This window comes from Trifolium pratense, linkage group LG7 (assembly GCF_020283565.1).
Source record: "Trifolium pratense cultivar HEN17-A07 linkage group LG7, ARS_RC_1.1, whole genome shotgun sequence".
Lineage (NCBI taxonomy): Eukaryota > Viridiplantae > Streptophyta > Magnoliopsida > Fabales > Fabaceae > Trifolium > Trifolium pratense.
The window spans coordinates 9131878-9148651 of NC_060065.1; the positions used below are offsets into that span (position 1 = coordinate 9131878).

At 32.2% G+C, this 16774-nt stretch overlaps 2 protein-coding genes across 2 annotated transcripts; both read right to left on the reverse strand.

The window, feature by feature from the left end:
* LOC123894808 (probable methyltransferase PMT23) lies at nt 1-3802 on the reverse strand. Its single transcript, XM_045944883.1, has 8 exons — nt 3070-3802; nt 2445-2594; nt 2094-2364; nt 1712-1822; nt 1392-1563; nt 1017-1259; nt 723-917; nt 1-379 (listed from the first exon to the last, which is right to left on the reverse strand). Exons 1-8 carry the CDS (start codon nt 3619-3621, stop codon nt 190-192), a joined length of 1884 nt encoding a protein of 627 aa, XP_045800839.1. The 5' UTR covers nt 3622-3802; the 3' UTR covers nt 1-189.
* Nucleotides 3803-4619: 817 nt separating this feature from the next.
* LOC123894809 (eukaryotic translation initiation factor 2 subunit alpha homolog) lies at nt 4620-7880 on the reverse strand. The gene is made up of 6 exons (XM_045944884.1): nt 7367-7880; nt 7217-7273; nt 6623-6856; nt 6425-6529; nt 5241-5339; nt 4620-5075 (listed from the first exon to the last, which is right to left on the reverse strand). Exons 1-6 carry the CDS (start codon nt 7739-7741, stop codon nt 4923-4925), a joined length of 1023 nt encoding a protein of 340 aa, XP_045800840.1. The 5' UTR covers nt 7742-7880; the 3' UTR covers nt 4620-4922.
* Between the last annotated feature and the right edge of the window lie 8894 nt (nt 7881-16774).

Genomic DNA, 16774 nt, shown 5'->3' on the forward strand with positions numbered 1-16774 from the left:
AATTTGAAGGACGTAAGATTGGATTTTTCTAATTATATCATCTAGTTCTCATTTCACCGCGCGATGATACGAATGATTACCTATTTAGTATCCACCTTACAAAATAATTTTCCAAAATGAGAAACCTCACATTTTTTAGCAAAGAATATGACAAACAATGAATCCTATTCATCATTCAGTTTCTACTTTCTATGGTTTTGGACGCCAGAAGCTCTTCCTACCAACAAGAAACTGATTTTGATAAGATGTAACAGACCAATGAAGTGTATTCAATATTGAACCCAACTTTCTAATTCCTTCCATTGAATCCTGAACCAAAAGATATCCATCTGGTCTCAATATGCGATCTATCTCCACAACCACATCTACAATGTCACATCTGACAAACATTATTGCAAACTGTCAGAAACATATAATTACTCAACACACATTCATGTTACATGCAAACTTCATACATATCCTGATATGCGTATTGTTGGCCCTTGGAGTGATGCAGCGACAGAGAAGGACTGTAATCGAGAATATAGGGATTGAAACCTAGTGTAATTTCTTAAATGGATATCTAGCTTATAAAACAAAAATATATCATATTATAATAGTATTTATATTGAACCCAACTTTCTAATTTGTTGTGTTAAGTTTTTAAGTATAAACTACGTTAAACAATAAATCACAGAATTATATTAGACATACATCAATGTTGTGTATCAACGGTTAAGTACCTTTTGTCGAGGTTTTTGAAGAGGAAGCTTGAATGAATAAGATCATATGTGCGAGGATAGGTACTCAAGGATTCACACCAATCATGATAGGTTCCTATTAAGCCTCTGTCAAATATGACAGTAAGAGTATCTGGCATATCGATTGGCACTACATTCATCACCCAAACTGGTCGATCAATAAGAGCTGCAGCAAATCTGAAAATAAAAAATAAAAAAGAAAAGAATATATTTAATCTATTAAGTTCAAACAGAGAGCAATTGTGTTGATGTTAGTAGAATTGATATATACTTTACCCTCCATAACCGGCATTCATGTCCATTACGTTTCGAACAGTAGACCAATTTATAGGAGCTTCCATATAAATGTCTGAAACTATTCTAGACCAATGTTTAGTATCCTTGTCGAACATGTTGCCGGCATCTACTTGAGAAGATAAGCTAGGAGGTATACTAGTAAGCCTATTAGGCCAAGACACGGGCCATCTCGCTGCATCATCCACGGGTAGAGGAATAAGGCAACTACTCAGTCTGGTATACCTTATATAAATATAATCATACAAACAAACAATTCAATTCAGTACAGATAGCTAAATATTAAATTAACTCAGAAATTAAAATCTGGTGGAAAAATACAAGTAACTTAAATGCAACTAAAATACTGGATTATACCATGAGATTTGGTTCCTTTCATTATTTTTACATATAGGAGGATTGTTCTTTTTGCGTTTTTCGTAGCAGGAAGATGAGATTGGCTTTTGGTATATAACAAGTCCAATTCCAGATGAATCAAAAGTCTTAGCCACAACAGTCCAACACATATTTGTTGTTACAGTCACCATGGCTGCAAAATATACCAAGAAAACAACATCCATTATTAGAAAGAGAGACAAATTAATCACTTTTCATGCTAGAGAGAATAGGAGACAATCAAAATGACAAGTTAATAAAGGCTTATTTATGCTTATGAAGGTTTAGAATGAGAGACAAACCATTCCATACTTTCTGATCTCTTTCATCGTTGCGATAAACTGGTGTAGCTGACCATGCAAAGTAACCACCAGGCCTAAGAATCCTATTGAGTTCATATAATGGCTTTCCGCCTGAAGTAATAAACAAAATTTGCGAACAAACATTTCTTTTAAAGATCATCTAATTAAACAGAATATAATATGCAAGGCAATAATCATATATGTGGTTAGCGGCTGATTTTTGTAATCGGTCGCTAAATGAGTCTATGACCGATTTAGAACTGATTTACAAAAATGTTGCTAAACTACTAGTAGCTAATGCGACCGATTTAATGATTGATTTGATATTTTGGTTCTCTAAATTGGTTACTATATGATATTTTAGTAAACAAGAAGTAAGTACCATCGGCATCCCAGTGCACCCTGCATCTTGCGCAATGGATCAAATCGAATCCATTATCGGGAAATGTCAACTTTTGTGTTCCAATGACAGAAAGAGTTGCTGGAATTCCTCTTTCCAAAGCAAATTGTATCTGAGCTTCATGCTCATCCTTTGGTGCAAATGACATGGTAATAACATTCTTGTCTAGAAGATAGCCGCCAAAGCTAGCAACTCCACAACCAGCATCGAGCACAACCCTTATATTCTTTCCCCATTGGATTGCTGGTAGAGTCTAGCATAGAACAAGACACATTCAGAAATTCATAGAACATACTACACAAAAATTCTGAGAAGCCGGATGAAGATATATACCTTCTCTATGAAATTAATATAATGGTTAACTCCTTCTTTGAATTGGGTACCACCTCCTGGAAATACAAGATATTCACCTGTCTTCACCACCCAATTTTGTTCCTTCTTGTATTCAACAAGCTTTGGATGAGGTACATTATCATACCAAATCTAGAAACAATCGAGAAGCATAATTATATTTCGTGAAGGGCAATGCAAAAATGTGAAATGAATGTGCTAAGGGATGTGCCAGAAATAACAAGCAAATCAAAGTTTATTGTTAACAGTTGATATGATAAAGAGCTATATAACACCGACACTTCAAATTAAAAGTATATTGTTGTCCGACACATGGTAGTGTTTAACACCGACAAAACACTACTACATGTGATTGCATTAAATTATTTCATTTTCTCGCATTATTATTAACATGCTCATGTCATGTTAGTGTCGTGCCCGTTGTCTCTGTCAGTGCTTCATATATCAATGAACTGAAACAACCGCCTTAACAATAACATGGATACAATTAAGTGATCAACGCCTCAAACATGTATTTAATTCCTAAAGACCAAATTCGTGCAACCATGATGGAACAACAAAACATATATAGAACTTTGAAATTATCTTACCAAACTATCAATCTCACCATGTCCCTGCTCTTAGGCCATGCAACCTTGACTTTATATCCTTTAGGAAGGGGTAACAAACAACGAGGAACAGATTTAGGACAATGTCTTTCCCTGTGCTCCATGTGCCTCCTTGACTTTAAAGCCTTAATGGCCTTAAGATTATCCAAACATGGCATATAATCTACCATCACAGCACCTTTACAAAGCTTCCAATTCATATTCAGATCAACAGAAACATTATTATCAAAAGCCTTTTCCCAATGAAGCAATCCTTCATGTGGCAGTTCTTGATGATCTTTTGGCGGTTCTTGTTGATCTTTTGAATCTGGGAGTACTGGAGGGGCACGGTGTTCTTGTTGATCTTTTGAATCTGGGAGTACTGGAAGGGCATCGTGTTCAAGCGGTAGCTGCGCTTTTATATCATCAGGGTAGAAGGAAATCGGATCAGAGGTCGTGAATGTAGAGGTGTTGGCGACAAACAGTGTCATGACACAAATAAGCAATGTAAAGAGGGTGAAAATGACAGGAGACTTTCTGTCTTTGAAGAGGGATTCGAATAAATTTGTCATTCTTGATTTACAAGGAAGAGGTTAACAGATCAAAAAGATTGTTTTGTATCTTTCTTGAATTGAAATTTTGTTGGGATCACACTGATCTCATATTTTTCAACATGTATATGTTTGTGTTAGTTATTAAAGCAGGAAAACATGCTAATGAGACTCGTTCAACTAACATTTGATATGACCGTTTTCAATAAACTATTCAGCAAGACTGCCGCTATAGTAGATAAGTCTAATAATATGCTTGAACAAATTTGGATCAACCATTAAAAGTTTGTTGTCGTGTATAAAACAATAATACACAAAAATTAATATAGTAATATCCATAATTTCACTCCATTAAAAACATCCATGTACATAAGACATAATTCAACTAATAAATACCGATATTATTAACCTGAACATCTTGCAATTGTGTGTTAATTTTTAATGGTGTAATGGTCAACATGTATTAACATTTTAGGTTACATTCAGTTAACTTTGTCAAAAAAAAAAAAGTTACATTCAGTTAACAAAATGAATATGACAACATTCTCATTATAATAGCAAATACTAGAATATAACTAATTTCACAATAACATCGCGAACATAATTTGGTTTATTTTTTTCTTGTGTACTTTGTTTAATTTTTAGGTGCACTTCAAATACATTTCATACGAATCACTCAAAAAAAAAAATGTGTACAAGACAAATGCTTGAAAATGTTTTTTCTTGCCCCGTCACAATATAAAATGGTGACAATCATCCATTATTTACAGAAACAATGAGATGGTAGAAAACAAGAAAATTGCTATAGAATCTTTGAAGATAAGAAAAAGAACCAGGCTAATGATGATTACTTGGCAATTGCGTCCAAATCTCAACTTACATTTTCCATGTTAGTTACCAACCACAACACATGGAAATGGTCTTCATATGATGGGTTTGCTCTCAAAAGCTAGCCATCACAATTCTTAAAAAACAGATGCATCCTCTGTAGATACCATTAGTGTAAATGGACAATTGAGTAAATTAAATATGAAAGTTAAACAATTATGTTTGGAAAAGTAAAACCATAAGAATTAAAGATGTTATTTGAGTGTATTGTGTTCAACTAAGATCTCATCATAAATTGCAAGCAACAAGAGAGGGAGATATGGTGGGTGATTTAACCACATAAACTCCTAAGTTTGGATCGAACACCCTCTTGGAAATTCCGAGTTTGTATAATACAACCACAATCAAATAGATCAAAAAGAATCTGATAGCACAAAATTAGCAAAGCCTGCGCTGTATACTATCTATGCCTTACTATAAGCACAAGATATTTCTCACTCCGTTATCGCATTACCATTGTCCAAGTCAACATCACCCATTCCAGTATCTTCTTCCTCTTCACTGTCTTCATCACCATCAACATCTTGATTATCTTGGTTGAGCTTAGACATATGAATTTGCAGCAGTTTATCATCACGTTCACTCACCTGAATCAAAATGCACTGTCAAACCACTTTCCCCCCAATAAAGACTTGTAATTCTACTCATATATTGACATAAAAAGATAGAAGAAAATCCAAAAGCAGATGGACAAAGTTTGAACAGACACAAATGTAGAAGAGAAAAGATATAGAGAGGATGGCGACACTCACCACTCTGGCTTCCTCCTTCACCAGAAGTTTACCCTTGTGTTGTTCTATTGATTCGGTGCAACTAGCAATGGCATTGTTGAGAACTAATATTCCTTTCTCCTGTCAAGATTGTAACAAAATACACAAAATACTTTCAACAAAAGAAGGGTTGCCTGTTGGACTTTGAACGCAAATCTATAACCTCCCATTTATAGTGTGTATATATATAGATGTCATGCTGTCCAACAATAGTAATATCTATAAGATCAGTTTATTGACTTGTCTAAAGGAGAAATCTCCCAGTAATACTTGCTAATAACTGTAATAAAAATATCAGCAAAGATTATAGAATGATATGGGCATGAATTGATTAGACCAAGAAAAGCAACATATAAAAAAGAATTTTAAAAAACATGTTTAGGAGCTAGTTTTTTTGGGACTGATAAAAAAAACTCTATTTATAACTGCACTGAACAGATCCTATCTTTAAAAACTGGACTTCTGAAACAGCTCACTAACCAGACTGGATTTATGTTGCACAGTTCACTAAACTGAAATGCTAATGACTACAGTTCAGTTAACACCTCGAACTTGATCTGTTCGCTCGCTCAATCTCACTATCTGTCTAGAGAAGCCAAGAATGGATGCTTGACACTGCCCTCACTTGCTCAATGCAATTCGGTTCTTGAACTCAATGCAATTCGGTTCTCACTAGCTTTTTTAATCTATCCCTAATATAAACCTTAAAATGGTATTTAATAACAAGTTATGAAAGCTGGTCATGAAAGCTTGTTATTCAAGGCTGGCCACCAGATTTAAATATCACTGCTAGCCAGTGATTGAAACCGAATGGTTATGTTTTTTTGTGCCAGTTGCACTAAACCTAAGAACCAGTTTGATTCAATTTTGCTGAACTTCGGCTTGGTTGCGGTTTATTTTTCTTTCTGAATTGAACTTTCATCCATGCCTAGTTTTTTAGGTTGCCAGTAGTAGAATTGCCTTTGTGGCAAGTATAATGCGTAAAAAAAATTTCTGCCCTAGTTGTACAATGAAAATGACCCCACAATCCAATCCAATAACACACCTTACTAGCAAATTCATACATCTAAAATCATATAATCTTCATAGCCTCAAGGCCAAATAGGCAATCAATTCAGAACAAAAGCAAATTATCAAATCAATCTTTATGTGGATATTGCACCTACCTTGTCAAGGGTCTGAGTGGTAAGCACATAAAGTGGAGGAGCAACAAGTTTAATTTTCACAGGGCAGTCATCATTTCCAGCAGCTTCAGCCTTCCGCATTGCCTCCTGCAATACCAAATGATTGTAAAACATGATAAAACCCACATAACAAATAAACTGAAATATATCAGAAAAAACAAAAGCAGAAAAGATCGAGACCTTAATGTGGATAACTCCATCAAATTGAAAACATTTCATTTCAATATCCGCCCTGATTTTCAATGGCTGAGGGGTCATTCGTCTTTTAATATTCATCACTAGAGCTTCCTTCACTTCTTCAGTAACAGCAGGTACCACCTTGGTCACCTCTTTCCCATCAGGACCAACTTCTTTGGTTTCACGCATGAGTGCGCCCAAAATTGTATCAGGATCATTCACAACTAGTTTGAATGCCTGCATACAATAATCTTCATGATATAAGGTTCTTTTCAATCAACTCATTTAAGTTTATCTACCAGTATATATAACTTATAAGCACTTGTGATACCATTCAGGAGAATTCACATAAAAAGCTTATGACATATCCATAAGTAGTTTCTAGCTTATTTGCATAAGATCTCAACAATAGCTTATAAAAATAACTTATATAAAAAAATTAACTTCATTTCATCTTTTGTCATAGAAACCACATATACATAAGCACTTATACGATATATGCAATAAGCTCTTAATTAAGCTGTTTATACAAAAGGGCCTAATTATTATAAAAAAAATCAAGAACCATCAATGAATCTAGAAAATAGAAAGTGTTACCTCGAAAGCATGACCATATTTGCGATACAAAGGCCAACCAATGTGCACATAAAGATCCTACAAAAAAAAACAAAACACAATCAATTCAAATTCAATAAACAGAACCAAAACACTATCAACAAAAAAAAATTAGGGTTTTATTAGGGTTACCTCTAAATCAAGGTCCAAAGTTTCAGCAACATGACGCATAATAGAGTGAACAAGTTTACTCTTATTATACCTTTCTTCACAAGCTTGAATATCTTCTTCAGAAACCCTACGTTTACTGAGATCGATGTAACCCTTTTCCTTATCAACACGAAGAACCATAACCGGTTCAATTCGACCCACCTTGATTAGACTGCTAACACTACGAATACGACGACGAGAGAGTTCAGAGAACAAAATCATACCCTCGATGTTGTTGTATTCGAGAAGTGAAACGTAAGCACCCATGTCGGCGATGTTCTTGACTTGTATCATTACCGCCATGTCTACCTCTGGGTACCTTGCTTCGTACATGCGACATTCCAAATTCGGAGCCATTGATAATGATGATGATGGGTTTTGAATTTGTTTCTCTCTCTGTGTTTTGGGGATGAAGATTGAAGTTTTGTGAATGAGGGTTTTGTGAGAGTGGCGAAAGAGGATACAGTGATATCTGATACAAAATGGTTATGGTTTTGGTTTAATGTTGTTTGGGCTCTAATATGATATTTTAGGCCCAACGTTATGGTAGAGCTCCCAATTGGTAAAGTGGAATCTATTTTCAGATTTTTTTTTTATGCATTTTAAAAATATTCTTCCGCTACAAATGAGAAAATTCATGTTTAAGTTTTATGCATTTAAATGTTACTAGATGACTACCCGTGCGATTGTTTTATACTATAACATTAAAAATTTATTTGTATAGATAGTAAATCTAAAATCGAAAAATAAGTATTTTCAAAATAATAGTAACAATAGAAGTTATCTAAATGTGATATAGATATTAAATATGTGTTTATACATTTTAAAAAAATTATTTATACACTATATTTGAAGTCACCTTCGTATATTCTTCATTAACATTGGTTAGCAGTATTTTTAATTCATTCTTTAAAATAACTCTAGAAATACCAACATATAATTCACCATTGAAAAAAAATTGATGTTGGAACATAATAAGTTTTTTTTATTATAAATTTCATTGGAGAATTCTGAGTTGGATAAACTACTTCATTATCAAATCAGTCATTTATATTTATTTGAAGCATATTGAGGCAAAGATAAACCAACTTAACCGCATCCTCAAAATTGAATATGATAAAAATCATGAACAACATACAAACAATCACTAAGTTTTATTTTATCTATTCTTTTTTTTTTTGGTAAAATTTTATCTATTCTTTTTATTAACACTTCAAATTGATTTTTATTTGGATCAACCAAAAGAATGTGACGATGAATTTGCGTACCAAAATCATCCGTAAATAGTCTTGACAATCGACCAACTAATTATATACACAAAGATTGAACAAAAGATTATTAGCAAAAACATTACCTATTATGAACCAAAAATAATAAAATACACAAAATAATAAAATGAAGAAAAAAAATTAAAATGAATAGTAACCCAAAAGAATAATAATAATAATAATAATAATAATAATAATAATAATAAAATAACATTTAGTACCACACATTAAATGAATGTAAGTAGGTGATATGGCTAAATGAAATGTTTTCATTGGTTTAAGTGGGTGATGTGGATTAGGATTTAGATAGTCAATTGGACAACTATTTGGGATTTATATATAGGGGGCTGCTAACTTAGACCCAGTTGGGTCTAAGTTAGCAAGGTGCACCTTTTGAGTTGGACAAAAATACCCATTTTTTTAATTTTTGAAAGAATAGAGCAACAGGGGCATTTCTGTAATTTTACCCAACAATACACGCGCCCCCCACTTCTTTTTCCCCCCCAGGACACGTGGCAGCGTGTTATTGGACACAATCAGCGTGCGTGCATCACACCCGCCGACAGGCGCGCGTTTGGTGGAAGGATGACGCGGAGAGAGAAAGTTTTTGAAAAGGCAGGCCACGTGTCAGCATATGATTGGCTACGTTAATTTTTTTCCATTTAATACTTTAAACTCGATTATTTCGTCGTAAATTTATTTTTTATTTTTTATTTTTTATACCAAAATTCATAATTTTTTTTTCTCTACAAATAGAGACTTGGTTCGTTTGATTTGGACACAGAAAAAAAAACCCAATTTTTCACTACCTTAATCTCATTTTTCACTACCTTAAATCAACTCACTGAAACCATTCTACCAGGAAAATGGTTTCAGAGTGCAAATCTCCGAAACCATTCTACAAGCTAAATGGTTTCAGAAGCAAATAACTAATAATCAACTTACTGAAACCATTCTACCAGCAAAATGGTTTCAGATTACAACTCTCTGAAACCATTGTACCAGATAAATGGTTTCAGAAGCAAACACAATTAATAAATTACTCACTGAAACCATTCTACCAGTAAAATGGTTTCAGAATGCAACTATGTGCAACCATTCTACAAGCTAAATGGTTTCAGAAGCAAATAACTAATAATCAACTTACTGAAACCATTCTACCAGCAAAATGGTTTCAGATTACAACTCTCTGAAACCATTGTACCAGATAAATGGTTTCAGAAGCAAACACAATTAATAAATTACTCATTGAAACCATTCTACCAGTAAAATGGTTTCAGAATACAACTATGTGCAACCATTCTACCAGTAAAATGGTTTCAGAAGCAAACATTAGTTTTTTATTACCGTTTTATCTCATTTAATTAACTAAAAATAGTTTCAGGTCTCCAAAAATTTCATAAAATATACCAAAAGTTCCAGAATATTATCTACTATTTTCCTGGTATAATGGTTTCAGTGAGTTGGTTGAGTGGTGCGTGTTAAATTACAACACACAAGTAACGTATTTAGTAAACAATAAATGAGATTAAGGTAGTGAAAAATTGTGTTTTTTTTTCGGTATCCAAATCAAACGAACCAAGTCTCTATTTGTAGAAAAAAAAATTATGAATTTTGGTATAAAAATAAAAAAATAAAAAATTAATTTATAACGAAATAGTTGAGTTCAAAGTAAAAAATGAACAAAAATCACGCCCAGCCAACCATTGTGTGACACGTGTCCTACTTTTAAAAAGCAATTTTTTCTCTCTCCAGGTTGTAATCCAGTGTGACGCAGGCGCTTGAATCTGATGGATCAGGATGATCTGGGCTGTCTGATTGATCAGACAGTCTTGATGAGATCAGATCTTGGCTGTCTGATGGAAATCAACGGTATGTAACCATGGTCCTTCGGTACGCGCGCGACACTGGATCCGCGTCTATTAATGGTTTAAGAAGGTGGGGCGCGTGTATATGGTTGGCAAAATTGCAGAAAATTACAGAAATGCCCATGTTGCTCTATTCTTTCAAAAATTAAAAGAATGGGTATTTTGGTCCAATTGAAAAGGTGCACCTTGATAACTTAGACCTAACTAGGGTCTAAGTTAGAAAACCCCTTATATATATATATATAGATACTCTCTCCATTTTGATTTATAAGCAAATATTCTTATTTTCACGTATACTAACGAATCCTAGTTTTATGTGAAAATGTGAAAAATAAGTTAGTTGAACAAAAGTAACCTTAGTTATTAAACCACATTAAATGCATAAAAATTGAAAAGACACTCATCGGAAAGATGATATTAAATAAAGTTGAATTTGATAATTTTTGCTTATATTTATGAACAACTTTTCGTATTGACTTTTGCTTATAAATAAGAACGAAAAGAGTATATTATTTTTATACATGAATTTGATTTTTTGAAAATCTGATATGATCTATTAGAGTAGTTAAAAAGCTATTTCATATAAAAACATTTAAATAATCTAATATATCTTTTAATATACTCTCTCCAACCTATATTATAAGGAAAAAAATCACACATGTTAAGAAAATAAAATATAATAATTTGAAGTATAACTTTTTGTGTCAATTTCTTCTGATCAGCGTAGTTCCGTTTTTAATTAAATATATATTTTTTAATTAGTATATAAATAATTGCTCAATATTCCCTAACTTCGCACATTAAAGGCCACGATGTTGGTTTCACGCATGTTATGCTAGATTCAATTCCTGCTTATATTAGTACTCTTCTTGATAAAGACTTAAGGGGAGAACATGTTCCTCTATAGTCATGCCTTAGTTTTTCTTTTATTTATCAAAAAAAAAAAAAAGTGACGGTGAATATAGTGAATATATTTAAGATAACTACTCGATAGACGAATAACGAGTTGCGCTGCTAACCTAATTAATTTCTTGAGAGTCTAATGAAGTTGGATGATGAGGCTTTATCCAAGGAATTTGGGCATCATCTTATCATGCGTCATAATTAAGTTGCTTACGGTTTGGTTTGGATTAGTTTTAAGACAAAAATTCATCAAATTTAAAAATTAATTTACTCGTGGTTGCTACACAATCCATCGCTTCCATTCGGGACCCTCTCCAGAGAGCCCCTCACTCCCGCTTGCTTTCCCTTATCGTGAGGGCTCACTCTTGAGCTCATCGGTTCAGTTCGATTTTGAATATGAAAAATTAAAAAAATCCGATCCAGTATAATTTTATCCGATTTAATTTTGATCGATTTATGGATATCTAAATTACAAATTTTAATTTTGTGTATAAAATATTAATATTATAAAAACACTATCAAATAAAAGTTTCATTTTTATTTGACGAAATAAATAATAGACTTAATTTAAAATATAATATATAATATATAATACAATGAAAATTAATATTTTGGAATGACAATTATCGATTATATTTGAAACATATGAAATAGTAAAAAAATTATAGATTAAATTAAACTAATAAGAAGTATTAAAAAAATTAAAAAGCAACAAATCGGCTGATTGACTAGCTAACTTTAGCCTATCTTTAAACTCTTTTGATTTGCATGTTTTGGAGGCTCCTCATAAAGATCTTCAAAGACTTCTTTTTGATGACATATCAGACGCTTGCATGCCTTAGAGTGTGCCTTTAACTTTGTAATTTTCTTTTTTCCTTCTTGGGGGCTCTGCCCCCCTTGTATACAAAAAAAAAGATAAATAAGTATGTCTTGTGAGCTTAGCTCAATTGACAAGACATTGAATTATATATGCATGGGGCCAGAGTTCAAACCATGATCATCTCACTTATCCATCTTATGGGTGAAATTTCTAGCCACTAGACTACATGACAAAAAAAAGAAATATAAATAGTATTAAGATATATCTATGCGGTTTGGTTGGATTTGAACCAGTTTTGAAAAATCAATCCAAAATTCGATTCGATCCAACGGTTTTCACACAAGGACATTCAAATACATCCAAAATTATTCAATTTTTTTGCGATTGGTTTGAATTTATGTACTCCTAGTTAGAATACTCCCTTCGACCTCATATATAAGCAAAAGTTACATTTTTAGATTCATTAGAAAAACAATGTATATAGTCCAAATTATAGACAAAATACATATCTTTATGAATGAATCTAAAAAAGTGATTTTTGCTTATATATAAAGCCGGAGGGAGTACATTGTTTGGATTTACATCCTCTCTAATTTTGGATTTTTTTTTTCTTTTTCTTAATCTAAGAGTTGGTAAATTATAAAGAATAAAAACTAACCATTGAATTAAGCAAAATGAAAGAAAATTGAAGGGAATCCAAATCCATTAATTTTAACCACAATTGAAAATTGTTCTTTAAGCCCCTTTCATTTACTCACATATCCCAAAATACAATTTTTATTAATAAAAATTTATAAATTAACACAAAAAATTGTTTATTTACATAAATTATCTATACTATATATAAAGAGAATACATGAGTGTTTGTGTGAACTTTTGATAATACCAACAATACCCTTAATTCTTTTAGTAGCAACAAAAATCTTTTATTAACAAAATCACCATAACATAAGATACATTTTTGTTTTTTACATCAAAATTATTTTTTAACAAAAAAATCACCATAACATAAAACATATTTTTTTTTTACATAAATTAGATACAGGTAGGCGCAGAAGGCACTTCCCTGATCTGCTAATTTTTTTTTTTTATCTCAAAAATAAATTAAATCCAAATTGCCCTGAATCAAACAAAAACTGCCCATTAAGCAAAGGGAGTACAGTGTGTACTTGAATCTTACGCTGTGGTGCATTTGTGAAAAGAAAATAAAAACCCATTCTGTTATAATAAATTGGAAAATCAACAAAATTATCTTGAAAGACATTGGTTACTATTAATGTTGAAATATCTACCTATAATGTCAACTTAAAATAGTAATGTAAAATTATCAATGTAAATGTCAACTTGCAATAGTAAATCTAAGTTAATGTATTCATAATTTTAGTAGTATAAATACCACCCTTTGGATCATGTAAAAGACACCCTTGAGAGCAACAAGTAATCTCATAAAACTTCTCCATTCTGTCCATTCTCTTCATTAGTATAATATATATTTATAGTATTATAACTACATTAGTAATTTATATCATTATATTAGTCCTTAAAGGATACTTAAATATTTGATTTTCTCAACACGTTATCAGCACGATCGTTTCTATCGGAAGTGATTTACTAATCTTATGATAATTATAATTATTATTCGCCCCGTTATAGAGAACTGGCAATTTGTCAAGTGATTTATAACTAGAGTGGCTATTATTATTATTATTATTATTACTACTACTTTACCCACTTATTATAGAAAACTCACAACTTGTCAAGAACTTTATAATAAGTGTGAATATTATTTAAGTTTTGTGTGGAGGTCTAAAATCCCCATAATATCACAAAAGATAATTTTTGATTAATAATACTAATTTCCATGGAGGTGTTCAAAACCCCATCTATATATTACTAACTTTTATACTTAATGGAGGTATTCAAAACCCCATCTATATTACTAACTTTCATACTTAATGGAGGATTAAAACCCCATATGTATGACTAACTTTTATACTTAATGGAGGTATTCAAAACCCCATCTATATTACTAACTTTCATACTTAATGGAGGATTAAAACCCCATATGTATGACTAACTTTTATACTTAATGGAGGTATTCAAAACCCCATCTATATTACTAACTTTCATACTTAATGGAGGATTAAAACCACATATGTATGACTAACTTTTATACTTAATGGAGGTGTCCAAAAACCCCATCTATAATGCTAATCTTCATATTAAATGGAAGACTAAAACCCACATCTATAATATTGCTAACTTTAATTCTTAATGGAAGACTAAAATCCCAGTCAATAATATTATTTCACGAGAGACTCATAATTAAGATTTTGAAATTTGATATTATTTAAAGTTATTATCATATAACTTTACATGTTGTTCTCTCCATTTGTGCATCTTAAGAGCTAGATGATTTTTAACACACTTAGAATATTTTTACTCATTCCCAACGGTAACAAACAATAAAATTTAACACTTTTCCCATATCCCCTAACGGCCACATAACGGCCATGAACAGTAAAAGCTTACATTTTTCCACTATCTCCCAACGGCCACAAACCCAACGGTAACGTAACGGACACTTCATAAAATTCACCTATAAATACTTCACCTTCACTCATAAGTTTTCATACCATTCTCAAACTTTTACTCATATTTCCAAAATGTTTAAATTTTTTCTTATGCTTATCACTCTACTTGTCTTTATGTTTTTCATCTTCTGGATCACCAAATATGAAGAATTAGGAGAACCTTTTATAATAGTAACAATATTTGTTGTTTTACCATTACTAGTATTAGCCTGGTTTATTAGCTGATAGAATCATGGTTTTTGTAATCGTAGCTATTGAATAAAATAATTTATTTTTTTTGTCATTGTTTATACATTAAAAATTGATTCTGTTCTTTTGTAGTTTAGATATAAACATGTCAAACGTTAAGCATCATTTCAAAATTCTAAACATAACCGGAGATAATTACATAACATGGAACAATAGCATACCCCGAAATATATGCAACAACATTTAATCGTGGGCGTGGTGGCCATAATCGTCATAAAGGACGAGGGGGTAAAGCTCATTTTGATAGTCGAGGCAGAAATCACGGTCGAAACCACTTTCGTGGTAGAGGTCGTGGACGAGGATATGTGAATAATTATAGGCCTCCTAAATATGACCAAAATAATAAGAATCATCAAGGTAAAGGTAAATATATCCAAGAAGGTCCCTCAAGGAACCGTGATGATATCTGTTTTAGATGCGGAAAAAATGGACATTGGTCTAAGACGTGTAGGACACCAGAACACCTGTGTAAAAAATACAGGGCATCTGTTGAAGAAAAGGGAAAGGAAGTAAATTTTAATGAAGTTGAACCCAATAATGATACTACCTACCTTGAGGCTGCTGATTTTGTTGAAGAAGAAAATGAAATGAATATGAATTAAGTAACTAATTAAATAAGTATTTGAATAATGTGTGGTGTGCTTGTATTACTTAATAATATGTGTGACTTGTGTGGTGTGCTTGTATTACTTAATAATATGTGTGACTTGTGTGGTGTGCTTGTATTACTTAATAATATGTGTGACTTGTGTGGTTAGAGGTGGGAACAGGCCAGGCCGGCCTACCGGGCCTTAAGGCCCAGCCTACACAGGCTCAGGCCAGGCCAGCCTATTTCTTTAAATAGAGCAGACCAAGGCTTTTTTATAAGCCTATTTAGCTAAAAAGGCCAGGCCGCAGGCCATTAAAAAAGCCTTTGAGGCCTATTAGGCCGACCTATTTAACTTAATATGAATGATATTTTTACTAAGATTATAATTTATATATTAAAATTTGTACTTTGGTTAAATTATAAATCTATTAACTTTTTAAGTAGTTTAAATTTATTAATCTACATTCGTTTTTAACATATATAAATGTATTATTATAAACTAGAATTAAAATATGATGACATATATAGTCAAAATTTCTAAAATATCATGTTAAATATCAAAAGGAACATTGGTTTATTCGTTCATAAGTATATTTAAAAAAAATATAATTATTTATTTAAATATGTTCATATGAAATAGGCTTTTAAACAGGCCAACGGGCCACATCAGGCTTTCAAAAGACCAGGCTCAGGCCTAAAAATTAGGCCTATGATAGGCCACAGGCCAGGCTCAGGCCTTAGATTTTTTGACAGGCCAGGCCCAGGCTTGGCAAAGCCTAGCTCGGCCTAGCCTATTCCCACCTCTATGTGTGGTGTGCTTGAATTACTTAATAATATGTATGACTTATGTGGTGGGCATTGTGTAATATTTGGTTATTGAATAATAATGTTGAATGTATTATATTGATTTATTGTTTTCCTATCTTTAATCTTGATTTTATTTTAAGAAGGTCAGACATGGAACATGTCAAAGACATTTGCATCCCGGACAGTGGAACTACCCACACGATCCTCAAAAGTAAGAAATATTTCAATGATTTAAATTCTACTAAAGGTGTGATAAATACTATCTCAGGACCTGCTGATTTAATAGAAGGGA